Consider the following 27,739-nt stretch of genomic DNA (forward strand, 5'->3'; position numbering starts at 1 on the left):
CAAGGGATTTCTCCGCCGCCGACTGCTTCAATTGCGAGAGCACCGACTAACAAAACTGCTGCAATATGCTGCAGGACGCGATTTCGACGGGCGAATGTCGTGCTTTGGTGGAGCGAGAGCAGCGCCTGCGAGACAGAGGCCAGCGGGACGCACGCGTTTGCAGCTCAGGCTACGAACCTCTACCTCCCGTGTTGCTGAAAGCGCTAGTGCGTGTTATGTATGCTGAGCACAGGCGTCGGCCTACCCATTACTAGAAAGCGCACACCGTGCCGTTTCTCTCCTTAATTGACGACGCTTTGAAGAAGTGCATACCGGAACCACTGTTGATTATGAGCTTTTTGATATCATCCTTACGCGGGATTCACGATTCGCTGTGTCCAAATATATGTTCACACCGTCAGCTACCACAACAGTTTAATCATGATCATGGGCGTTAGTCGTCGCGATAGAGACATGCTGTCTAGAGTCACTGTATATGCTACCTTTAGGTAGCAGAGTTGCGCATATGGTCCGTCTAGCAAACCACAGCTGTGCGGTGAAGTCGCTCTTCGTTTTTGCAGGCGAATGCCTACCGTGTCGCCGATTAACCTGTCTGGCGTGGTCGAAGACCGGCGATAAACATTGGCTATCGATGGCCAGTGTTAATTCAGTTCGCTGCAGCGGCGGCGTCGAGAAATAAAAAAATTGGCCCAAGCGGCAGCTTCTCCGCAATGCATGGTTGCTAGCGGCGTTGGAAGACAGATGCGCAACTCTGCTACCTAAAGGTAGCATATGCAGTAACTCTAAATGCTGTCAACATGGGTGCATCCACGTCAAACGGTGCTATAGCTGCCAAACACGAATAGACATTGTACAAGCTCTCATATATCACTACACAATAAGCAGTACTTCTGTGAAGACACGTTTCACTTTCGTGTTATACCGATTCCTATGACGGAGGGATCAGCCATGTTTTTTTCTTTTAGAGGCGAAGCTCCTTAAAGCGGCACCCGTTCGTCCCTCGTAGTTGTCGTAGTCGTAGTGCGTAACCAGTCGTAACGCTAGTACCAGATCTTGACCTCCAAGGTGGTACCGGTGGGAGATTTTTCCTGTGCGTTGTTGAACAATAAAAAATTCGCAGCGTGCGCGTTAACTAAAAGCCAAATTCTTCTGTCTCTCATTCCCCATTAGCAGCCATTGGCATGTTCCAGTAGGAAACGTTAGTAGAAGTAGAAGTGTAAGTGTTAGCTAAAGCCGACTTCTTCTGTCTCTCATTCCCATTAGCAGCCATTGTTTACCTCCAAGGTAGGTGCCTGGTGAGATTTCTCCTGTGCGTGATTAAACAATGAAAATTTTGTTCAAAACGCGTTGATTGATGAAACAAACCAACGAAAGACGCCAGATGTTTTTCTAAAGCAAAACGGAAGACACCAGATGTTTCTAAAGCAAAACGAAAAGACGCCAGCTGCTTAACGAAAGACGCCAGATGTTTTCTAAAGCAATGGTTTTCTAAACAATGAAAATTCACAGCGTACATGTAAAATTAAAGTGAGCTGCAAGTCGTCATAACTCATCGAACCTTTGGTATAAACGCGCCCGATCTCACGTCGGTGATGATGTACTGGGCAGAATTCACGGAAGATTCACGGTTTACCGATGAACCTCCGCAGCTTCGCCCACTCATCAATCATTCACTCCGTGGATATGCTGTGATTTTTTTTCGGCGTTACTGTTGCTGCCCAATTCTAAGAGCGTTGGTTGCTACCTGAATTTTAGCATTGCCATTTTTTGGGCGTGTTGGTAAACGGAACTCGAAAACATATTGAGCGCTTACAAACAGGGACGTAAGGGAGACGACAACACAATGCGCTAACTTCAACAACTGGAAATAAAAGTTGTTGAAGTTAGCGCATTGTGTTGTCGTCTCCCTTACGTCCCTGTTTGTAAGCGCTCAATATGTTTTCGAGTGGTTGCTACCGCGTGCTCGGTTTACTCGCCCAAACGCGCGTTCTTTCTTTGGGGCTCTGCTGTTGCTACCCAACGCAGAGAGCGTCGGTTGTTCCCGTAGGCTCACTCTTCTCGCACAACGCAGGAGCACAGACGCTAGGGAAATGCCGAGTAGACGACGCGACGCGGATGAATACAGCGTGAGAGGTGTTCGCCCTTCCTATTGGCTAAGCAGCCCCGTATCTTCCACAGTGCTGCAACCAGCTTGTGAGATGGAGTATAGTCCGGCCGTGGTGTCCAATCACATTTTAACATGCCGCGGGATGGCGACAGAGTTCTGCGTCCAATATGCGACGCTCTTCTGGCTATTACACCTCGTTCTCTGATTACGCTTTCACCTTTAACTATTACAGCTACCACAAGGGTTTGTTTAATCATTTAACATGGACGTTAGTCGTCGGGATGGAGATGTACCACAAATCATCAATGTGGGTGCACCCACGCTAAAGACATCAATATACATTGTGCAAACTCTCTTATATCAATGAACATTCAGTTACATCTGTAAGGGCACGCTTTACTTTTGTGTTATTCCGATTCCTATGACGTAGGGATCAACCATCTTTTTTATCCTCTATTGACCGTGATTTAGAATCCACCATTGACAAAGGCACTGTCCTGATGATTGGTGATTTTAGGAACCGATTTAAACTTTGCTTATGACAACACTGTGCAAAGCATATTGCGCTGCTTTAGAAAGTTAGTAAAATGCCTTATTTTACGCATGAGCTGCCGGCGAACAATTGCCTGCAATTTTTAGACATTAATATCAAGTGTCTCGAAAGACAGGTGTTTTGGATGTATTTACGCAGAACCAAGAAAGAGTTGTTGACATATGGGTCCGCACACTCTAAAAGCATCAAGAGGGCTATCGGTTATCTTTGCCTGGAATCCGACCTGACCAAGTCCTGCGAACACATGGTTGAGACGTGCTTTAGGGTCCAGATTCACACACTGCAAAACGCGCATTTTCCCAGCTGTCTTGTGTCTGCTGTAGCAAAAACCTTGCTGCAAAAATGAAAGTAAAAAGAAAAAAAATATGCAATTGCACTCAACGTGAAAGCTGTAGAAAGCACGGAGCAGCGATTCGCCTGTCCTTCAGTGACGAACCAAGTAGCGTGTGTTGGGGGGGGGGGGGGGGTGTAGTTGGTAAGACATTATTATGTTAACTCAAAATGTGTAGAAGTAGACAGGGCAAACGCAGCTTATGAGCGTCGCTGAAGAATCTGCGTTCCTTCCGCGACGCTCGCGTTCACGGGCAAGCACGCCCTGGCGTTCCAAGCGTGCAGCCTTCTAGGCCTCCATGGCGGGAAACGAAACCTTCATTCGTAATAATAATAATAATATAATATCTGGGGTTTAACGTCCCAAAACCATCATATGATTATGAGAGACGCCGTAGTGGAGGGCTCCGGAAATTTTGACCACCTGGGGTTCTTTAACGTGCACCTAAATCTAAGTACACGGGCCTCAAACATTTTCGCCTCCATCGAAAATGCAGCCGCCGCGGCCGGGATTCGATCCCGCGACCTTCGGGTCAGCAGGAAACCTTCATTCGTGATTAGACCTGTGCGCCGGTCCCAAAATCGCCGGGGGCGGCGCGCCGGTGTTTCCACCTCCGGCGGCGGCGTTTGAACGGCGCGGGGTTCATCTGATCGGCGGTGGCGTAGCGCGGGGTGGAGGTGGTGGGTGGGTGGAGGCGTAGATTCAAGAGATCGAGGGGAGAAAATCTGTCCTTTGAGTTGTGGAAAAAATCTGTTTCACCGAAAGGGCAAAGCAGTGAATGCTATAGCAACATGTCGTTATGTTATACGAACTAAGGCTAGCAGCTAACTCTTTTTGGTCCGATCTCGCGTAACTCTACTAAACTCTGGAGTATGGGAATACAGCCGCTCCTGGGAGAGAAGCTATTTTCGTGCAGTTTCTCGTATCAGTGGACACAGCACGAAGTGGTGAAATCACAGCGCATAGAAGGATATACGAGCTGTTTGCTGATGTCTGCCGACGTAGCGATTGCGCCCTTTTAGTCAAAGATCGTAGTTGCTGCTCGAGCCACGCAGCCCTCCTTACCCCGGCATCCCTTCATGCTCCTTCGCCCAGCGAAAGCCGGGCGAGGCGTTTCCGTTCTGGTTCAAGAGCAATAAACGCCAGGCCTCGCAGGTGGGATGATGTTACCGCATGCGCCCTCTGTGCGACAGAGAAGGTCAGCTTGTTTGATCTCTACTTCAGCCATGTTCCTCGCCAGCGCACGCGTGCTTTTACTCGTGGGTGCAACATACGATGCGCGCAGCGGTGTTGTCGATTCAGACTTTATACGGAACAGTACGGCGACGTTGAAAAGTATATAATTATTATCGCAATAAAAAAAATATACAAAAACCGTGGAAGATGGCTCGCCTTTTTTCTGGAGAGCTGCATCGTCTCCGCTGTAAAGTGTTCGTCTGTGGGAAGAAAAAAATAATCCGACGCCTTTTCTATTGGTTTCATTCTCGCCATACCCTTCTTACCGGCGATATCTCCTCGCCACATATTTCTTCATGAAACACGCGTACAATGTATGTACTAAGCGTTCAGCCTATCAGAATTTCGCGCTTGTCGTCTACACCCCGTTATCGCCGCTTGCGCAGTTGGAAACGCACAAAATGAAGCTGAACCATTTGATTGCGCACGATACATGCAGTCACGCGAGACAAGGAAGAACGGGTAGGCGATTGCATGGCAAAGCAGGGTGGCAGACAATTCACAATCGATATTTGTCCCATATAGAACAATCGAGAGTGCGCACCCTAATGATTTCACGTGAATCACTATTGTGGCGTCACGAAGTGCGCCAAGAAGCCGAAAAACGCCAAGAGAGAATAACGCTCTCGAGTTTGTATTTTCAGAGGCTGTTTTCAAGCCCTTCATTATGGACACTCTGCACAGCTTTTCACCGTCGCCGAACTGTTCCGTATAATGTCCAAATCGACAACATCGCTGCGCGCATCGTATGCTGCACCCGCGAGTAAAAGGTCGCGTGCGCTGGCGAGGAACATGGCTAAAGCAGAGATGAAACAAGCTGGCCTTCTCTCCTAATTTCTTTTTCCGCAAGGTTACAGCGCAAGCTTGAAGCGCGTTCTGTTCCGCTCATTTGTGCTGGGCGTTGTGAAAGCTTCGTGACGTCAAAATGAGAAAAGAACTGGAAACAGAGGGCGCACTGCTTGCCGAGCCCCCGCCACTCAGCGGCTGCTGTGGACAGTCCATTACATGGACACATCGAGAAGGGCTCCTGCAGTGAGGTGTTGTAACTTATGTGCATATTCGGCGTTCATATTAATAGAAAAGACAAACGGCGGCGCCCCGCAATTATAGCGCGGCGGCGGTGGCGGCGGCGTCATCCCTCCCGGGACTTCAGCGGCGGCGCGAGAGGCGTGAGCAAAAACAGGCGGCGGTGCACAGCTCTACTTGTGATGCAGTGGCATCCTCTGCTCTTCTCCTTTCCCTCCTCCTATCTCACATCACTCCTCCTCACCCTCATTTCACTTTTCCGTCTTATTGCTATACTATGCTGTACACGGCTATGACCATAGGTCGGCAAAAATGTTCGAGCTCATTCAGACTCACTCACCAAATATATTCTGCTCTGAGGGCTCACTCGGACTCAGACTCACCAAAACTTTCCTCAACCGGACTCACTGGGACTCAGACTCGCGTAACTTTTTCTCAACCGGACTCACTCGGACTCAAACTCATCTACATATTACTCACTCAGACTCAGATTCACGGCTTGACTTGAGCCTGAGTGAGCTTGAGTGAGTGGACTCATGAATCCGTGAGCGTCGAAATACCTTTTTTCGATCTTGGTGTCAATGCTCTTTAATGCCAGTGTCTCACATAATCGGTGCTCTTCGATACGCCTTTTGACGATATACCTTGAAATACGAGTTACCAGTAATCCAGTAAGGACATTTTTATGAAGTACCCGACTGAAACGAGATATTTTTATCAAGAACTTTTTGTGAAAGACTTCGCGGGATGGAGGTCATGGCAGCCCTCCCAATTCACGTCTCTGACTAATAAAATATTCAGGTGGCACTTGAACGTGAGTGCGTTTAGATATCTGTGAATAGATTTAAGTATAAACGTATATCCGATATAAGGGTGACAGTAATGCTGAAGATGAGTATAGATAGGACCATAGGTCGGCAATAAAGGGTGCAGCTCACTCAGACTCACTCAAGAAATATATTTTGCGCTTAGGGCTCACTCGGACTCGCACTCACCAATATTTTCCTCGACCGGACTCACTCGGACTCAGGAGTCACTAAAAGTTTCCTCAACCGGACTCACTTGGACTCAAGCTCACCAAAATATTACTCGCCCGGACTCACTCAAACTCAGACTCAGGGGCCGGTCTGAGTCTGAGTGAGTCGACTCATCAGTGAGTTTGCCGACCTATGGCTATGACATGCTCCACACTCTGCCCTAACCCTCAGTTCCCTTTCCCGCGCCAGCCTGCCAAATGCCATCCTTGCTATCCTTTAACATCTCCCTTCCTCCTTTCCAACCTTCTTACCCTCACATCACTCCTTATCACATCCCTTTCCTGCCCCCTTGCTATACATGGCTATGTTATACATTGTTTTGAGTGCGTGACGCCAAGCGGCGACGTAAGATGTACAGCATACGATGACAGCATATTCACTTCCTCCTTTCTTTTCCTCCTTCTCACCCTCACATCGTTGCTCCTCGGCCCCACTTCCCTTTCCCATGCCCTTGCTATTGGCCGCGAGATCGAGCGGAGTCGCCGCCTGGCGGCTTCTGGCTGAACCGCGCCTATAGTGTGGATTGCTCCATGCGTCGTCTGCCAGCCACGTTGTGTTTGCATGCGCGCATAAATCATGCAGGTCCTCAAAAGGCGGTTTGTTCCGTTGCGTTAGTGCTACTTTAACCGCTCGTACGGATGCCTAACACGATGTAAAGAAGCATTGGCGGCCGCGGCAGCATCGAGACAGCGCCTAAATCAGCACCTGCTTTTTCGCAGATACGAATCAGCTCTCCTGATACCGCATTCACCGAGCTTCTGCTGCTGTTGACGAAGGGCAGCGCGTGCGACAAAGCCCACGGGAGCCAGACACAATAGTCTTCAGGCGCCGTCTGAGTCACTGGTGGCCAAGCAGACCAACCTACAGTGGAGCCAGCCGCAACCGTCATACGGCGTCTCGGTCGACGGACAACTTATAAGGCAGTCAATCCAGGCACTGCGTTACATTGGCGGCCGCGGCAGCATCGAGACAGCGCCTAAATCAGCACCTGCTTTTTCGCAGGTTAGTATCCTTGAATTTTTTTATTTCCCTTCTTGCACTTTTTTCTTGATGCTGCTGCTGCTGCCAAACAGTGATGATGGCGTCTAATATGCTATGTTTGACCTGTCAGGTACGGTTCACGGAGTCGGACCCTTTTATCGTGTGCAGTGACTGTACTTCTACTTTTCATACCGGAAAATGTTCGGGAATTTCTGTGACAACGCTCAAGACAAAGGGGGAGGCGTATCGCCAAGCTTGGCGCTGTACGTCTTGTCGGAGACAGAAAATTCGAGCGCAACCACCGAGTGGAAATGATGAATCTGACCAGCAAGACATTCGCCTAATGTTAAAGAACATAAGTTCTAAGCTTGACCAGCTGTTGCCACTGAAGGAAGTAGTAGAGGGCATAGAGGATTCCTTACAATTCTGGTCGGAGCAGTATGATGAACTGCGGCAAACTACCGAGAAACATGAACAGGAAATTAAAGAACTCAGACGCCGCACCGAAATACTCGAGAAAAACGAAAACGATGTTAATCAGCTCCAAGCTGAAATCGACGCTCTCGAATGGAAAAGCCGCCGCCTTAACCTCGAATTTCATGGCATTAAACAGACAGAAAAAGAAAATTTGATTGAAAAGCTAAACGAACTTGCCACGCAGCTTGAGCTTCCACAGCTATCGGCTAACGACGTGGTCGCGGTTCACCGCCTACCGTCTAAGAAAGATAAAATACCCGGCATTATCTGTCGCTTTGTCAAGCGGACTGATAGGGATCGGTGGTGGTTGAACCGAAAGAAACTGCGTGACAGGAATGATGTGGTCTTTATGAAGGAAAATGTGACAAAACGAACACGTGCTCTTCTGTTTGAAACAAAAAACTGGGCCAAAAGGGCAATGTACAAGTATGTGTGGCACAACAACGGTCGGGTACTTGTTCGCAAAGCGGACGGTGAACAAGCAGTAGTGATTTCCACCGCAGATGATCTAGATAAACTAGGTTAAGAGCCGTGTGGTTTGCTAAACCAATGGCAGACACAAGCGTTGACACCTATGTGTTGCCCCAAGTATGTGAGCAACACATCGGGAAACCGTTCCTCAAATCATTTAAATGCTTTCACCTAAATATTCGTTCTGTTATAAATAAGAAGTCCGATCTTTGTTTGTTCCTTGAACAACTCCGTTTTTCATTTGATGCAATATTATTAACAGAAACCTGGTGTACGAATGATCTTGATGTTTTACGCCTTCCATCCCACAATACATTTTATTTAAATCGTGCCTATGCACGCGGTGGCGGTGTGTGCATCTTGATTAAGGAAGCATTTACTTGTGAATTATTATCCGAACTTTCTGTCAGCACACATGACTGTGAAATGCTGTCAATTAAAGTGCAAAACATGGTATTAACTGTGTGCTACCGTCCTCCCAGTGGTGCTGTGTCTCCATTTTTCAGTTACCTTGAATCAATTGCAGAGTTCGTTAACGAAAATCACTTCGATGTTGTGTTCGGTGGTGACATTAATATTAATATGATGAAGAATGACTCTCTCAAGGAAAAGCTTGATTTTTTACTTATGGTAAATGGCCTAGTTAATGTAATTAATTTACCCACTAGAATAACTCAGCATTCCTCATCTTTAATCGATATTTTTTTCACAAATATAAATTATGCAGATGTTAAAGCAGGTGTTTTTGCGTATGATATCAGTGATCACCTACCTATATTTCTTTGTTGCAACATACATATACGTAGTAAGAGGCCCAAATTAACACATTTTGTCCAGAGAATTACAGAAGAAGGTTTATCTAGATTTTTGTAGTCAAATAGAACATACTTCTTGGCAGGAAGTGTTCAGGTGTTGTGATGCGAATAGGGCATACGAAATCTTTCTTCGTATTCTTAAACCTATATATGCAACTAGTTTTCCTGCCATTTGCGTCAAGCAAGGGCGGAACATTCGAAAGCCCTGGTTAAGCTCCGAGCTTCTTTCTAGAATCGAGAACAACAACCTATACCACAGATTTATTCAAACTAAAGACTGTGAGCTGTTTCGCCAATTCAAATCGTGCCGTAATCGCTTGGATAAGGATATAAAGAAAGCTAGGCGTAACTACTTTGTAAACTATTTCAGCGCCGCAGCTGGATGCTCTGAGCTTATGTGGAAAAAGCTAAACACTGTCTTAAAAGTAAACGCCACTCCTGAAAAGATTACGAAGTTAGAGATAAATGGTCAAGAGCTCTCAGGTACACTGCTTGCAGATGCTTTTAATAAGCATTTTGTTAGCGTTGCAAACATTCCCGTTGGGCAACACAGTCTAAATAGCCTTCCCTACATTACAAACACAATCTTTTTAAACCCTGTAAATGAGCTTGAAGTAATTTATATAACTCACCACCTAAATAACAGCAACGCAAAAGACATAGATGGTTTCCAGATTAAACCTATGAAGCATGTAATTGATCTATTAGCCCCTCCTCTTTCTTACATTTTCAACCTTTGTCTAAACTAGGCTGTCTTTTCCCGCAGAATGCAAGCCGCACGTGTGACGGTGTTATTTAAAAAAGGTAATAAAAATGACATGGGTAACTATCGCCCTATATCTATTCTACCGGTATTTTCAAAATTACTTGAAAAAATAATTTTAAATCGATTTACTGAATTTGAAGAAAAACATAACTCTATAATACCGTTCCAATTTGGTTTCCGCAAAGGCCTTAGCACTGAATTGGCGTTATTAGCTCAAAAAGACTTAATATTAACGGCACTTAACGAAAGTAAACTAGTCCTAGGCATTTTTGTCGACTTCACTAAAGCATTTGATCTTATAAATCACACCCTTTTAATAGAGAAACTATTACGCTATGGCTATCGCGGCAAAGCGGCACACCTCATTAAATTCTACCTACAACATCGTATCCAGAGAGTCGACATAAACCAGAATCTCTCTAATCCTCTCGTCCTGTCTTCAGGTGTGCCACAAGGCAGTATCTTGAGCCCATTCCTTTTTAATCTCTATATTAATGATATTATCAACATAAACCTTCAGGCAAAATACATAATTTACGCTGACGATACTAGTATCTTTTTAATAGGGAATTCGGTTGATGAATTAATCGATGAAGCCAACTTAACCTTACAGAAGTTAGACGAATGGGCACGTCAAAACAGTTTTAAATTAAATACAAATAAAACAAAAGCTATGTTATTTCGCAGTAAAAATAAAAAGATTACTGTTAATAAAGATATAACACTAAACTCCTCGCCCATCGCCCTCGTATCCAGCTTTAAAACATTAGGCGTCGTCTTTCAGGAAACATTATGCTGGGATGCACATGTAGATTGCTTAGCAACAAAGCTGCCCCAAGTGATTGGTATTGTTTACCGCAATCGCCATATACTGCCACAGAATGTTATGATGCTAATTTTTAACAGTTTGTTTCAGTCCCGACTTAATTACTGTCACTTAGTTTGGGGCACCACTACTCAAGGAAATCTACACAAAATACACGTTCTACAAAAAAAGTTCCTACGCGCAATTGAAAATGTCCCAAATCACTTCCACACACGCGAATATTTCTTAAAATATAGGGTACTGCCAGCCACAACACTGTATGATTACCGTTTGTGTAGGGCGTATAAACAAGAGTTAAAAACTAGATCGGATTTTCTTAAGGACCTTTCCAGGTTACAAGAAAACACCACTGTATATGCAACACGTAAAAAGGAATACTGGATAGTACCAACAGTGCGAACAACATATGGAAAACAAACACTCGGAAATAACTTACCAAGATTATTAAACAGATTAATTTGCGAAGGGCTACAATTAGAGAACATGTCTTTTAAAGCTATACGCAGTTTTTTTGAACTCAAGACAGATACTCTTGAAAAACATTCTTCTGATGGCTCTCATTTGTAAATCTTTCACATGTGTATGTGTTATCTTTCTTTTTTGGTGTTCTGCAATAATCAAGGTTACGTGTGAATAATGTTATTATCTCGCGTTTTTTTTTTCTTTGTCTCTGCAAAGGACTGCAATTTTGTAAAGTTAGACATAATTGTACTTTTTTCTATATGTGTCTTGTTATATTACTGATTTATGCTGACATATTGTTAATATATCGCTGCTGTTTAGACTGCTGCTTTATTTTTATATGTGTCTTGTGTTATATCTTGCTATATCATGTTTATATATTGCTAATATATTGCTGCTGTTAGCGCTAATGAGGGGGCCGGCGGCTTCGTCAAGCTGTCTAAATGACAGCTTTTACCGCCCGCCCCTTCGTATCAATCACTGTATTGATGCGAAATTAAAAGTCATTGTCATTGTCATTTGGCCTTGGCCGGCTGTATGTGTAATAAGATCAGTGAGTGCACTTGTCGAGAGTGCTGTGTGTGGTCGTCGTATCCTCCGTTCTCGAGAGTCATATCAGTGTAGGTGCCGCTCTGTGGTCCAAGCGCATTGCCAAGTGCTTTTGGCGTTGTTCTAAAGATGAGAAGTATTAAATCTCATGTGAATGTAGCCTTTTAGTGGCTCGGTGGTAAAAATAAAGGCTCTCATGCCCTTCCGCGTTGTGGTTAGGTGTGCAACTTCGGCACGGTCGTTTATAGGTTACGCGACGAGCTTTAGTTGTGTGCGGTCCTGGTCGCACTACAGAGAAATATTTCTGTCAAGTCACGTCTGACACTTGGGTACTCAAATTGTCCCCTAAAAAGAAGGGAAAATATAATGACACGGAAACTAGAAAGCTGAGTTGCCTTGCGCAATTTTAACTTGTGGCGAAATTTATACAAAAACACCCGTGTACTTAAATTAAGGTACGCGCTAAAGAGCCCTGATGGTCAAAATTAATCCAAACGGCGTGCTTTAGATTTATGTCGTAGTAATTTCACGCGAAGCCACATCTTTCTTTCTTTATAATTTCTTGAGCGTTTGTGTTGCGTTGTTATAGATTGACGGAAGGCAGCGGACATTATTCGCATGAAAAAACATACTTTGGTCCCGTGAAATAACCGGGTCTTTGTTTCCATTACTGTCGTGCAAGTAATCAATCGAATAAAGTTGCGTGCTGTACAGTTACCTTTGCGTACTGTTACTGGAATAAAAACAAGCGTGTGCGTGTTAAACGTCTCCGTAGCGCTAAAGCGCTCTGTCAGCCACGTAGCTTTCCTCAGTAAACCTATCAACTGTCCAACATTTCATGGAGAACTGAATAATAAATGCGGATAAATATTTAAGCACACAGGGCACAAACTACTGTTTGACCTCATTGTGAAGGAATACGGGCTTTCTTTTTTTTTTTTGGGGGGGGGGGGGATATTCAGATGAACAAGAAGTAAATACTTAATTCAGTCGCGCTACAGCAGTGCGTTGTAGGTGGAACAAAAGCTAAACATGTACAAATAAAACAAGAAAATGTCATCCATTGCGAAAACGCCGACTGTTGCCGAAGGCGAGCAACCTGTTCGTTGACGGAATGCGCTTCTCTCACAAGTGACAGTAACGTTCAGCGCCCTTCGTGCATTAATTCTGGAATGAAGAGCGCACATATTACCAGAAAGCTGCAGTCAACGCATTTTGTTTGCAGGAAATCGGGTCAGATCGCTCACAACGAAGCGCTGTTGTTTGCGTTTGTGTACGCGCCGACAACCGCCTATCCACACTTGCGCGGCGACGGTGCTGCCACCTGTAGCCCGATTTCGCGGCGAATACGTGGCTATGCTATAGGCGGCTCTGCTATTGGCCGCGAGATCGAGCGGAGTCGCCGCCTGGCGGCTACTGGCTGAAGAGCGCCTAGTGTGGATCGCTCCCTGCGTCGTCTGCTAGCCACGTCGTGTTTGCATGTGCGCGTACGTCATGCACGTTCTCAAAGGGCGGCTTGTTCTGTTATGTTAGCGCGAGTGTAACTGCTCGTACGTATACCTAGCATGTTGTACAGAAGCAAATGGGCTTGCTCGGCTGCATGCGCATTGTAATAAGATCAGTGAGTGCGACTTTCGAGAGGGCTGTATATTGGTGCCGTACCCTTCGTTCGCCAGAATCATTGCAGTGTTGGTGCAGCTTTCTGGCTCAAGCACATCCTAAAGTGCGCGTGGCATAGTCCCAAACATTAAGAGCATTAAATAGTGTGTGAATGCAGCGTTTTAGCGACTCGGTGGTAAACAAAAACGAGGCTCTTGCACTTTCGCGTTGTTGTTAGGTGTATAACTGCGGCACTGTAGTTCATGATGAGCTGTAGTTGTGCTTAAGATGTACTTTTATTCTACGGTCGTGGTCCCTCATCAGCGAAATATTTCTATCAAGTGATGTCTCACACTTCGGTACTCAAACTGTTCCCTAAAAAAAAAGCAGACAGTGGAATGACACGGCAGTGATAAAACGGAGCTGCCGCGCGTAATTTTAACTTGGGGCGAAATTTATGTATAGAACCACCCGTGTGCTTAGATTTAGATACGCTTTGAAGAACCCAGATGTTAAAATTAATCCCGACAACGTTCCTTACATTTTTGCTGTATAATTTTACGCAAAACGTCATCCTTTTTTTTTACATTATCTTGAGCGTTTGTGTGTTATAGATTGATGGAAGGCAGCGGGCATTATTACTTTGAAAAAAAAAAAAAGGCACTTATTCCATAAAATAACAGGACCTTGGTTGCATCACTGTCGTGCACGTAATCAGTCGATGAAAGATCTGTGCTAAACTCTTACCTGCATATGCGTATTCGCATGATCAGTGCTATTAAACTCATTGCACAGGAATATAAGCTGCTATAGAAATGAACAAGACGTAAACACCATTTCAGTCGTACTAAAGCAGTGATCGAACGCAAGCTAAACACGTACAGAGAAAACAAAAAACGTAACATAGTGCGTAAGCGCAGACTGTCACCCAGGGCGAGCATACCTTTCATCGGCAGATTGCGCTTCTCTCACTAGTAATAGTAACGTTGGATGATCTTCGTGGATCGATTCAATAATGAAGAGCGTATATATTACCACTCAGCTGCAATCAACGCATTTTATTCGCCGACAATAGGCTCAAACCGCTTACAACGAAGCGCCGCTGTGTGCATTTGTATACGCGCCGCCGATCGCCTCTCCACACTAACGCGGCTACGGTGCTGCCACCTATAGGTCGATCTCGCGGCCAATACCTGGTTTCGCCTGCGTTACGCCAAGCGACTGAGACGACGACGACAGCATACGACAGCATGCGATGACAGCATACGACAGCCCGGGTTCCTAAAGTGCTCCGCACTTAAAACACAAAGGCTTCGCCCGAGCACAGGAGACCGCCTGTAGTTCCCTATACGCAACGAGTGGCGCATGGCCTGAAGAAGGTTGCTGTCAGGTATGGCGTGCCTGTATAGTGTTCTCGGCGCCAAAGAAGCTGAGTGGTTTATGCGCACGCATCGGGCGAAATACGCCATAGAAAATAAGAAGCCACATTGTGATACGAAGCATGGCCAGACCTTTGTGAATTGTGCTATTGGCGTTGTATAGGAAGCGTGCACTGAGCTGGTGGCGCCACGGTGCGGGAGTGAACGAAGGCAGTAGCGTGCTCCGCGCAGCAGCCGACCCATTAGCGGAGCCGTGTCAGGTCGTTAGCAGTGCTTCCCAATGTCGCGTATGAATTGCTGTGTCGTAAACTGTGGCAATAACTATAAGAACTACGCACCTGGAATAAAGTGTTTCAGTGTTGCGCCGTGGCCATGCTTTAGAAACAGGCGGGAATGCTGCATTAGTGTACGCCGCTTAAAAAAAGTGATTCTGAGGGTACGTTTATGAAGTACATGTAGCTAGTTCGCTGTGAATTTACGCTCCACGCAAGTTAACTAATATTTTTACACTGCCTACGGAAGCGAGTGGCAGCTGGCAATGTGATCTCGAGTCTTCGAGATCACATTGCCGGCTTTCGATGGCATTTCTTTGGCGGAAAGCTATCGACAGAGCTAACAATTTTCCTTCGTACGCTGCTGCTCTTTTTCCACCGTACCGCAGTTCGTCTAGCGGCGCAGTTCGCAGCCGCGCAGTTCCTAAGCAGCAACAGTTAGGAAGAAGCCCCTCACGCCTGGCAAAATGCGTCGCGGACCGTGAGAAGTTTAAAATTTATTTCCCTTCTGCTGCCATCAACATTCACATCACTGTGCAAAGTAAAGCAAAGCCGCCGTTTTATTGAGCTACGTGGCAGCTAGGATATCACATGCATATCTAGCACGTGACAAAGTTACTCAATGATTCATGTAGCCTGAGCAACTACAGAACGGGAAACTTCGCGGAACTACCAGGCATTAATAAAATGCAACACGTGCTGTTCGGCGATCGTACGTTTTACTTGCGCCCATCGCAAAGGGTTATCTAACACACGTCAGACACAAATGTCATCGTTTACTCGACAATAAGCAGGCAAAATGACAAGAAAGAATGCATACAAACATCGATGGTGACGGCCTATGCTTCGAGGTTTACGCTGACCAGCCGCACGAATCGCCCTTTCAAGACACTCCGTCGCACGTCCGTGCTTTCTGTCACATCGAAAACATGATTGGTTCCGTATATGTTGTCCTTCCTCTTCGTGGTGAGGCCCTAAAAGAATCCTGCACTCCCAACTTTCTGAAAGCCTAGCAGTTTTATCAAATTTGCCGCCCTCGCGTGAACGCACTTGCATGCAACGCGGGCGTAGCAAACGGAGAGACGACGGTTCGTGGCACGCCAGTTGAATATGAAGTGGCCGCAAGTGGCCACTCGTGGCGCTCGCGAGCAAAGTTGATGGAACAATGAAATCCGAGAAGCGATCGAGAAGCGACGCGAAGCATCACGGAATCATAGAAGGGCAAGAAAGGACAAGCGGCCGCAGGACGAAGTCAACAAAATATGGGAAATATATTTAGAGAAAAATATCCACTGTACAGAAATTAGTCGAGGCAAAAACTAAAGGTGAAACTGAACGCTGGGTGACAGAGATTCACAAAAAAAAAAAAAGGAGGCCGCGCCAAGGATATTTTGAAGCCACATAAAGTCGCTAGATAGGAAGTCCGTCACAATGCAACAACATATTGTAGATGAAGCAGGAAATCAATTGGAAGGGTACGAAGCGCTAGGTTACACCAGAAAGGTAACAGCTGATTCTAAAAAAGAGCGTCCCGGGGTTTTGCCCAGTGGCAGAGAGAGCAACCAAGGAAGAGCCAGTACTTGAGAATTTGAACTGAAAAATGGCCGAAGGAAAAATTCCAAAGCGCACTGCCGTGGGTTTAGATGGGGTACTCGTTAGCCTCATTAACGAACTAGGACATGACACTAAAGAAGCACTGCTGAAAGCCGTAAAAGAATGCTCACAGAACAGGCTGCACAGGTGGCGGAAAAGTAGAACGAACTTAGTCTATAAAGGCAAGGAAGCAAAGGATAAGATTCGCCCGTATAGACCACTAACCATTACATCGGTACTACAGAGGTTGGCGATGCGAGCAGTAAAAATGAAAATAGGAACGTGGGCAGAACATAACGATATTTTGGGAGAACTTCAGAATGGATTTCTAGTCGACAGGTAACCTGTTTGTTCGTTCTCACTCGGTGTATAGAAATATCTAAAATAGAAAATAGGTCATGGTACGTGGCTTTTCTAGACATCACTGGGGCGTACGACAACGTTAATCACGAAATTTTGTGGGATATATGGAAAGGAATGGGCATAGGCGACGACTGTATACAGCTTTTCAGGGAGATATACCGAGAAAATACAGTTTCCATAGAATGGGAAGGAATGAGTAGCAAAGAGAACGTGGAGATTAGCAAGGGGCTGAGACAGGGATATCCATTGTTCCCGCTGTTATTCATGCTGTACATGGTGAGTTTTGAAAAAGCGCTAGAAGGTAGCAATATTGGTTTTCATCTGTCACACAAACAGGGCGGCGTGATGATTGAACAGAAGCTTCCAGGTTTATTTTATGCGTACGATATTGTCTTATTTGCGGACAGTCGAGATGATATACAGCGGCTGGCGGATATATGCGGAAGGGAAGGGGAAGCTCTAGGACTAGGATTTGGTGTAACAAAATGTGGATTGATGGTATTCAATGATCCCAATGAGCAGGCGGTGTCAATACAGGGCCAAGAAACACCGAGGGTGAGCGAATACAAGTACCTCGGGGTATGGATAAATGAGGGTGACAGGTACATGGAGGTACAGGAAAAAGCCTCGGCAGCAAAAGGAAATAGGAATGCTGCAATAATGAAGCACAGAGAGTTGTGGGGGTACAATAGGTACCAGGTGCTTCGAGGTCTGTGGAAAGGTGTAATGGTTCCGGGGCTTACTTTTGGGAACTCAGTGGTGTGCATGAGGGCAGAGGTGCAATCGGGAATGGATTTATGTAAATCATAGGACTGTGGGACGCCTCGCGTTGGGTGCTCACGAGAAGGCGACAAATGAGGCTGTAAAGGGCGATATGCAATGGGCAGGTTTTGAGGCGAGGGAAGCTCAGAGCAAAATAAGGTCCAAAGAAAGGCTAAGAAATATGAAGGAGAGTAGACGGGCAGAGAAGGTGTTCCGTTATTTGTATAGGAAGAGCGTTCTCATGCAGTGGACCAGTAAGTATACGACCGGTAGTGTAAGCGATAAGGCAACAAAGAGCGTTAAGCGAAAAGTCAGAGAAGCGGAGAGGATTTACTGGACGGCAGCTATGGAGAAAAAGCCGGCTCTGAGTAAGTACCGAAAGGGCAAAAACGAAATGAGCAGGGAGGCATTTTACCAGAATTCAAGGGGAAGGGCTTTACTGTTCGAAGCGAGATCGGGTTGCCTTAGAATGCGTAGTTATAAAGCGAGATTCAGTACAGAAGAAGAACAATGCACATGCTGTGGGGAAAATAAGGAAGCGACGGAGCATGTTCTGATTGAATGTGGAGATATCCACCCAGGTGTACGGTCGGGCACGAGCCTACCTGAAGCCTTGGGTTTTAGGGACAACAATGGAAAGCTGAACACGCCCGCGATAGAAATAAGTAAAAGACGGTTCGAGTATTGGTGGCAGTAAATTAGAGAGAAAGGATAAAAATAGGTAGTGGGAAAAATAAGAACGTTCTCTCGTAAAGGGCACAGAACTGGGCTGTGAATTTACGTTTTTTTGCCCATAGCAAGATAGATTTGAAGGAAGTAGAAGCATTAGTGCAACATAAAAAAAAAAGGAAAACGTTTTTTTTTTTATTGGTCGAGCCTGGTGGCACATCTTTGTTGAAACAGCGCTGGTGGCACAATTGTCCCCGCCCCGTTATAAAGGGAACGCTCATAGCATCCATCCATCCATCCATCCATGCAGTGGACTGTTGCGCCACTGTAGGTGCTGCAGGTGCCTAAGGGCAGACTTTCGAAATAAAAAAAAAGGGTGCTGCGGTTTCCCATATGAAATACCACTGCATTTGGGGTGGTTTACATAGAGGCTGGAAACATTTGAAATCGTTAGAAAAGAGAACACGATCGAATCCGGTACTCCATTGTAAACAGGGCAAATGTAAGCTGGTGATGAACGAAATCAGGGTTTTGGGCAGAAGTCATGACAAAATGGCTTCTGAAATGCTTGAGGCCTTTCGCATTGCAAAGAGGAGGGAAACGTGTTATAGTGGTAGCTCTGTGGAATTACGCAGAATGGAATGAGACTTCCTGCAATCTTTTTTTTTTTTTTACAATCTCGAGGAGGAAATAATAATGCGAAGATGACATACAGTAATTGCGCGTCAGTTTGGTGTTATGCCTTTTTGGTTAGTTCGGCTGACGTGAAGGCGATTGTGATATGAGACTGCGTGAATCTATTTATTTCAGCCCCGCTTTGTTGATTACAGAGTTGTAGTCTAGCCACTTTCCTGTCTTCTTCACCGTTTGCTGAATTCATCCATTTTTGGCAGGATATAATTCCTTGAGGCTGCATGTAGTTTAATATCTTTCCGTATGCCTGCACGTCACGTATTCTACCATGTATCGAGGCGATCAAGAGAAATGAGAACGGTGCGGCACCCGCGTACGCTGTTCGCATTTGTTTTAGTCGCGCTTTCACCTACGTCAGAATCATCACTGATTACATCATGCGCGTCTATGGTGTGTTTTATTAACAGATAGGCTACAAGCACTTAAACATAAATGCCTACCACGGAACACATAATTGCCGCGCGGTTCGCATTTCTTTCATCGCGTTAACACTCGTGCGTAGGAAGTGAAAACCGCCACTATTTCTTGCCTAATCATTTAGGCAACAACGGTATCCTTCAAATCGGGGCTGAAAAAGCACACGCAGTTCGTAAAATGCGCGTTATTGCACGTAAAGTCATCACCACGCCGCCGAAGCTTCGGCCGCGCTGGATCGAACATGGCGGCGGTCCGGACGGTCGCCGTACTTTTCCCGTTCTAGTGACTTTAAGTGCACATTTACTATGCGTTTCTTGCTTCGAATTCGTGCTTTTTAACACGTGTTTTATGCCGGGGTCCACCAATACTTTGATGACGTATTTCCGTCACGGAAATACGTCAGGAAAATGAACGCCATCAGATGGCAAGGAGAAAAACTCCGTTGACTGGAGTCGAACCCACGACCTCTCGGTCCGCGACGATGACTGGTGGGCGTTTAGCCTACTGAGCTACCGCCAAACACATAAAGGAGGCTACATGAGCAGGCCTTTTATCTTTCACACTTTCCTCTCACGGTGCTCTTGGATGGATGGGTGCTACGAGCGTCCCCTTCATAACGGGGCGGTGACATGTGTGCCACCAGGTTCAAAAAAAAAAAATCAAGAACTTTGTTGCCTCGGCAGTTAGCTCCGGCAAGGCGCCGTTGCTACGACCGTCCCACTCGGCGCGTTTCCAATAGGGCAAGCGTAATTTCGTCAACGCTTTAACACACCACGAGGTGGCGGCTTTAGCCCAAACCTCGCGCATAGCATACACCCATATCGAAAAATAGTTCTCCGACGCTCGCCTGGCTGTCGCACCGCGTTCCCCGCTCGCCCTGTGAGAATTAAGGCCTCACCGCGCTGCCACCGCACGTCCGTTTCCGCTCCGTTTTTCTGCTCCGTTCCGCTTTTCGAGGCGGGAGGCTTCCGCAACAGTCCTCGGTGGGACCGCACGAGCGGACAGCATGCGCGCGCTGATTGGCCGACGCGATGTTCGCGAAGTGCTGGCAACCGTTCGTCACTGCAGCGGTGTTCGATGGCGGCGACTATCACCAGCAGACGACTCAAACATACTTTTGCTTATGTGGGTTTAATTTTCCGCATTTTGACGTAAACAAAGCATTTGCGCGGTTACGTTCTGTTCTACAGCGGCACGAGTTGCATGGCATGCGGTCATGGACGCCCGAAACGCTGTATAGAGGGGCTTTACGCTGTACAATAGTTGAAATTCAGTTATTGCTGCCGCATCTCAGGCATTCTCAGCAACAATCAGCCCATTTGCGCTAGGTCGCGTTCGGCGCGACATCGCAGCGTTTGAAGGTGTGTGCGCGTCAACTTGCAAGAACACGGCGTCCCCGCACACGTCTCTAATGCGATGATTCAGGTAGGGAACCTGTCGCGGCAACAGCGCTGCACGCTCACGACGGAACACGAAAAACGGAGCGGAAACGGACGTGCGGTGGCAGCGCGGTGAGGCCTTTAACGGCCGGGCTAGAGGGAAGATACTACGCTCGTCGCAGCGGCGTAGCCAGGAAACGGGGGCGCACCGGGCCCATGCAACATCCCCCCTCCCCCCGAAATTTTTTCTAACATGGCATACAGAGCACAAAATACCAATCGACCACACTTACCTGCCTGGGCCCCATGTCGACCACACTTACCTGTCTGCCACCCCCCCCCCCCCCAATAGAACTTTCTGCCTACGCCACTGGCTCGTCGCGTTTCACGACGCTTTGAAGGAGCGCATGTCGACTATCGGTGTTTACTATGTGGTTGTTGATGCAATCTTTGCGCAGGGTTCACCATATGCGGTGTCGAGGTATATCTTGACAACTTGAGCGACTGCAAGGGTTAAATCATGATCATGGGCGTTAGTGGTCGGTACGGCGATGTGCCACTAGACGTCAATGTGGATTCGTCCACATCAAGCCGTGCTATATCTGCCAAACAACACTATACATTGTACAAGCTCTCCATATACCAGTGCACTATAAACAATAAGGTACTTCTGTGACGACACGTTTCACTTTCATGTTATACCGATTGCTATGACAGAGGGATCAACGATCTTTTTTGCAGCATCGGGACGGTGCTTGTTCAGAGAAGGGCAATGCCATGCGCGCTTCTTCTATTTTCATGTAATGGCCCGCTCACGCTAGCAGCAAGCCTGCCGCAACGGCGCGGTGCCGCAGAACGTCGGCTGTCGCCGCACGCGCGAGAGCTGCCCAACGTGCACGGCAAGCTTCGCCGGCGAGCCATTCGCGCCTCCGAAAAACATGGCCGCAGTGCCAACAGCGGTTGTCGTCCACCTCGAATCTAGCAAGTGGCCGCCGTGCGCTCTGTAGCTTGTAAGCTCCGAACTGATGCTGCCATTTGCTTTAGATTCATGTCCTTAAGCTTCGACACCAAAGTATTCGTGCTGATTCGGCCCCGTTTTTGAGAGCCATACCCAAATTGTCGATGCTGTAGGCTTAGCGAGTCGAGATGGGCGCTTCCGAAATCTCGGAGGACTTAGATTACGGGTTTGCTAGTTGTTCCTAATCCTCCATAGCTGGCGCCACTTGACCTGGTGCCAGCTTACAAGGACACGTCATTTGGTTTTACGCGATGCTTTTTTTAATACCAGACAGACTGAAACGCTCTACTCACTGCTGCAACCTCGCCTGGCAACGACACGGACGACATTCGCACTTCTAGCGTGAAAAATGCAGAACAAAAGCAAGCAGCTCGAAGCGTCCCGCGGCAGACGCAGACGACGCGGCGCGCCGTATTCATGGCAACCGCTCCTCCGTCGCTGATTGGCCACGTCGTTCTCCGACAGTCGGAGAACGGCGAGAAAATGGGTCTCGGACCAATTCTCCGAACGGCAAAGAACGGCTGACGCGCGCGAACGAAATCGCTTGCGCACGGCAGCCTGAGAACTATAGTGAACTAGAAGAGATCTTCTAGAGTCGTATACAACTTTAGAAGGCAGGAGAGGCCCCGCCAAGACGACCGAAGCGCGGCAGCCGATCGCCTCCGCGACTAAAGAAATAGTCCCGCTCATGCACGCGCCGATGTTCTCCGAAGGCGGAGCCACAGGCCGTCCCGCTCATGACGTCAGTACCGAGTGCGCGCCCATTGGTGCAGGGTTTGTTTTCATCCGCCTTTGAGGAGGAAATGCCGCTGCCTTCTAAAGTTGTATGTGACTATAGTTCACCATACTGACAATGGAAAACGGCAAACGGCGAGCTGCCGTGCCGCAAGCGTGAGCGGGCCATAACAGGACCCAGTGCTGGGCAGTATCGAAGATACATGTATCTTAGATACTATCTTAGATACTCTACGGGTATCTTGTATCTGTATCGCGATACGTCTCGAAAGACGAGTATCTGTATCTGTATTTCCGATACATTCGATAATGTATCGTGTATCTTAAGATACAAGATACTTCTATCGCAACACAACCGTGCGAAACATTATTCGCTGGCCAAGCTCCGCTTCTAAAGCTGGTACTGGTGCTTCTAAGCCATCTGAATAAGTCTAAAGGGAGTGACGTTATTTTAGTTTTACGCCAGAGACATCCAGTGAGGGTAGCACGCGGTCGTCCACGCCCAGCCCACGTACCTTTTGCTTTCTCGATTTCTCTTCTTTTTAGTTGCGCCAATGCCGCGACACTTGCTCTTAGCCACTGTCCTGCGCCGCGTACTCAGCTGCGTGCGGCGTCTATCGCGCATGTTGTTACAGTGTCGTTATTAAAGATTCTCTTGCGTCTTGCTTCGTAACGAAATGTGATGCGCGCAAGAATGGGGTTGCTTTGCGTAGAGTGAATTTTACATATCAGCGATTTGAAGGATCTCGTGGATGCAAGTTTTGACTTGCATGCAATGAATTAACTTATATCAAATAAGATTCTAACAACTTTAGCACCACTGGTACTGATGCTAGATCTAATAGACCAAGCGTTTGCTCAACAGAAAATATCTTGGCGTACCGTACTTTTCACTTCCATCTACATTTATTCAAAGAATTGATGAAATCATAATTTGAATATTAACACAAGTGCTTTCTTAGCTGTCATTTTGCATCCCATACGTTACCGGGTCTCTGCTCTGTTTTTCCGGTCTGGTCACTGCAGTATGTCTTGTGTAACGCGCTCCCAAAAAAAGATTGCTGCTTTATTCTTCTGTCTGCTTTATTTCTACTAATGTTTACACATTTACACGTTGCCAAGGCGAGTTTGAAAACAAATATATTATTATGTGGGCGTGCCTTGAGTATACAGAACAAAATATTCTGCTTACCGCTTAAGAAGATAGCGAAATTAAATTTGTATTATAATAATGGAAATCATTAGGAGCCATCTTAAAATGTTAGGAAGGGGATTCGAGAAATGTTTTACTGAATGCTGCGTTTTACTCATGAGCGTCCCAACGAGCTGTTTCAGGCAATTTTCCATAGGCACTGAATTTTCTATTGTCTCAACAGGTAAGCTGACGATACTTCATGCTCATAGCTGTTCAGTGCGCTGTCTGTATCGTGTTTCTGTACTCATTCAATGTGGATGTTTGATACACAACCACCTCTCTATTTTACCTAAATTTGTTTTCCTGTTTTAGGCCTTCCTAAATATTTGTCTTATTACTAATCGCCACGTAATGGGAGCTGTAAGCGGAAATAGCGCGAATAGCGGCGGTGTCCTTCGACGCTTTGTGCGACTATACAATACGTCTGAGACATTTCTGTGTTGAACATGTTCTCTCGTTAAAGAAAAAATGCTAAAAGATTGCACGTTAGTGACTATATCAACAAAGAATCCCTTACGCCAGCAGCTAAGTAGAACATGAAAATTCATTGCGGTTTTATGTCATCTACGTATACACCAGGGGTCTCAAACTCAGCATCTAGCCGGCGGGGCGCAGTCGCGAAATTTAGCTTTAAGGGCCTGGACAGTGAAGCTGGTGGGGTCGGAGAGAGTTTGAACAAAACGACGTTGCCATTTGAAAGGAAGCCTTTCCGATATCTCATATATAGGTCATTTCTGAAGGGGATTTGGAGTCAGGATTCGTGAAACCGTCGATACCGATGTACATAACGAGTGAAATCTGGACGCGGATTGAGATATAGAGTTTTTGTTCTACGGTTATCTTTCAGCACATGGTGACCACATGTTCCTCACGAAAGAAATGCTTGAGACCAGTCATGTCTTTGTAGCTCATGAACATACTTATTTAGAAAATAAAAACAAATTAGACGGATACGGTCATGTGTGCCGCCGGCCGGGCCGCTAGCGAACGGTCGCGAGCCCCGTAAACACCATGCGTCCCCCCCCCCCCCCCCCCCAAAAAAAAAAAGCCGCTACCTGCGTTGTAGCTGCTGTACACCTGCCTGGATATACGGTTTTGTGCAAACTGTCTTTTACGGACAAACTAAAATTCCACACCGGTATTTGCGCCGTCGTGCGAAGGCTTGTTATCGAACTTATTGTGATTATATGGCACCCTGCTAGCTGGTCGGCAAGCTGAGCAGCGACTCCCATCAATTGCAAAAATGACAAGCAAGAACCGCTGTCAGCGAAGTGTAAGAACACTTGTCCTGTGAAAAAGCTAAAAGAAGCCCCAATAAGTTGTTTTGGAAGGACACTAATGTACTTTGAGCAAGAAGGGCAAAGCTTTTGAGATACTAACAGACATTTCATTCAAGTGAAACAAAATAGGTCACAGTTAGGAAATTTTCAAGGAGACATTTTCGTGTATAGGCGTTTGCTGCTGCATTGTATGGATCTATAATAACAAATTTGAGAATGTATCGAAGTATCTTAAGATACAATTGCCAAGTATCGTATCGGATACAATTATTGCGGCAGTATCTTGTATCTGTATCTCCAATACTTCTCGCCTGGGTATCTTGTATCGTATCGCGATACAATTTCAAAGTATCTCTGCCCAGCCCTGACAGGACCCGTCCTGTTACACGTGTAACCACTGTCTTGCGCGCACCACGCCGGCATGTCGAACATCCCCGATTATCGTAGATTGTTCCGATAAGCTCGAGCGCGCAACGCGAACAGTAGAGTTTATTCTGGAACAAACGCGGTCACCAACGATAAGCGTCGAATCTTCGATGCCACAGTATAAATGCCGACGTGCAGGGGTGTAGAAAAGGGGGGATTGGGGGCGTTCAAATCCCCCCGAATTTTTTTCAATTTTGCATGTATATATATACACGCACACATACAAACGCACGCACGAACACACATAAAGTAAGGTGGAACCCCCCTCCCCCCCCCCAAAAAAAAAAAAAATTCTGGCTGCGCCCCTGCCGACGTGCCTTAGCGCTGATCAGATTTCTCGACGGCCGCGACTGTTCTCGGCGCTATCAGTGTACAGCGTGAATCGCTGGAGTTTTTATTTTACGGGTACAAGTTCGCCCAAATAAAGAGTTGTCTATTTCCCAGTCTTGCTGCAGCCTTCTTCACCGTCGCAACCACTTGACAATATGATCAGTGAAATAGGAAAGCAGGAAGGTTAGACCATTTGCACCTGATTTCCTATCCATCATAACGTGCGTGTGAAGCAACACAAAGAAAGGCACAGGCCGGTGAAAACACAGATAAACAGCATGCACTGTTTTTTTTTTTTTTGCATTCTTAGCTTTGCTTTGTGCAGTGCGCTGCTTCAGGCATACGCTACGGTGACTAGTCACCAACTTGCTCAGCTTTCTGCATCGTAGAACTTGCCACACTACACTGAAGAGGAACACTGCACGATCTATCGCAGCCTTACGGGCTCAGCTTGTCGGCGTCTAATGTCCTCATGGTGTGTCATCTAGTCACGGTCCATCATAAAACGGGTAAGCGCCACCGAAAATTTGGTGAATCCCACTACTCGCCACCGGTCCACTAAAAATTAGGAAGGCCACAGTTTGCCGAACAAATAGCCGACAACGTTAGTGGAGCTGAAACACCCTTCCCTGCATGGCGGAGGGAACTGAAATCGGGCATGTAGGGAAGAAGAAGAAGAGGAAGCAAAAGAAGAAAAAGAATAAGGGGCGAAGAGGAAGAAAAAAGAAGGCGAAGCAGAAAAGGACGATGAAGAATAAGAAAAATTACACCATCTCCCGGTAAAGGGAACCATGTGTGGATGCGAAGCAGCGGGGAGATGGTAAGCTTGAGCGGGAGATGGCGTAATTTTTTTTAGCAGTTTAACTCGCCAGGTTCTTAAGCTGGGCGAAGTCCGCGGCTTGTAAGCTGCATCCATCCATTCAAAGCGTCGTGGAACGCGGAAGAGGAAACGCTACGCGCGGTCGTGTCTTCCCTCTAGCCTGGCCGTTAATTCTCACAGGGCAGAGGCGTAGCCAGAATTTTTTTCGGGGGGGGGGGGGGGGTTCACCATACTTTATGTATGTTCGTGCGTGCGTTTGTATGCGTGCGTGTAATATGGGTGATTCACGAGAGATCGAACATGCCTTCCGGTCGCAATTTTTGTTTTGCCTGGGTTTTTTATATGTATGTGGGCACATTCAAAGTGCACGAACTGAAAATTTTATTTCCAAGAAACGCTCCCAGCGCGCCAAAAAAATATTTGAAGGTGGCGGCGCGGGCCTCCTGTTTTTGCTCACTGCAATGTTTTCGGATTTCACGGCCGAATTTAGCGCGAACTATAAATGATGTGTCGAAATTTTTTTTTGCTGGTTTAATATACATTACTGTGAATTACATCCATGCTTTTTTTATGCCGTCCTCAAGAAGAAGGAAATGTGAAAGAGTGGCAAACACGGCCGAAATCAAAAAAGGGTCCTAAGTTTGAGGCGCCTAGGCGCCTTTGCTACTTCAAACAGAAACTTGAAAACAATGTCAACTATTGAAAAGGGCCTTTGCAACATTTATACGGAAGTTCATTTCTTTACGGGCAGCGCAAAAAAAGAAAAAGATAGTTAAAGAAGCGAGTTTTTTCAAAAAAGTACATTTTCAAAAAAAATAAGAAGAAACTCCGGTCGTCATTTTGACGACAATTTTTTATCGAGAGCGCTTATGTCAGTGAACACACGGTTTTAATATCATATGTCCTCATTTGCTTTGTTTACGAGGATATAACTGGCCAAAATGACCCTTGCTGTGTGTGCTGACTTCATTGCGACTGATGGTTGTTTTAGCTTGCATTTTGCGTAAATCGCAGTTTTAATTATTCTGCTGCAGCAAAACCTTCCTCTGGTGGCTTTTCGTCAAGAATATGTGTTCTCAGATTTATTTGAGTCTAGCGTGTGCAAAAGTGGGCTGCCGCCGCCTCTAAATGGCTACGTGGTAAACATTTGCAGCCTACACCATCGCCTACAA

The 27,739-nt window shown here is 46.4% G+C and overlaps 2 protein-coding genes across 2 annotated transcripts in view; one reads left to right on the forward strand and one right to left on the reverse strand.

The window, feature by feature from the left end:
* Positions 1 to 27,739, reverse strand: part of LOC119400559 (unconventional myosin-Vb-like) — a 260,416-nt gene that overhangs the window by 170,416 nt on the left and 62,261 nt on the right. The window lies entirely within an intron of this gene.
* LOC119399275 (uncharacterized) lies at positions 7,420 to 9,067 on the forward strand. The gene has a single exon (XM_037666091.2). It carries the CDS (start codon positions 7,615 to 7,617, stop codon positions 8,272 to 8,274), a length of 660 nt encoding a protein of 219 aa, XP_037522019.1. The 5' UTR covers positions 7,420 to 7,614; the 3' UTR covers positions 8,275 to 9,067.

Source organism: Rhipicephalus sanguineus, chromosome 7 (genome assembly GCF_013339695.2).
Source record: "Rhipicephalus sanguineus isolate Rsan-2018 chromosome 7, BIME_Rsan_1.4, whole genome shotgun sequence".
Lineage (NCBI taxonomy): Eukaryota > Metazoa > Arthropoda > Arachnida > Ixodida > Ixodidae > Rhipicephalus > Rhipicephalus sanguineus.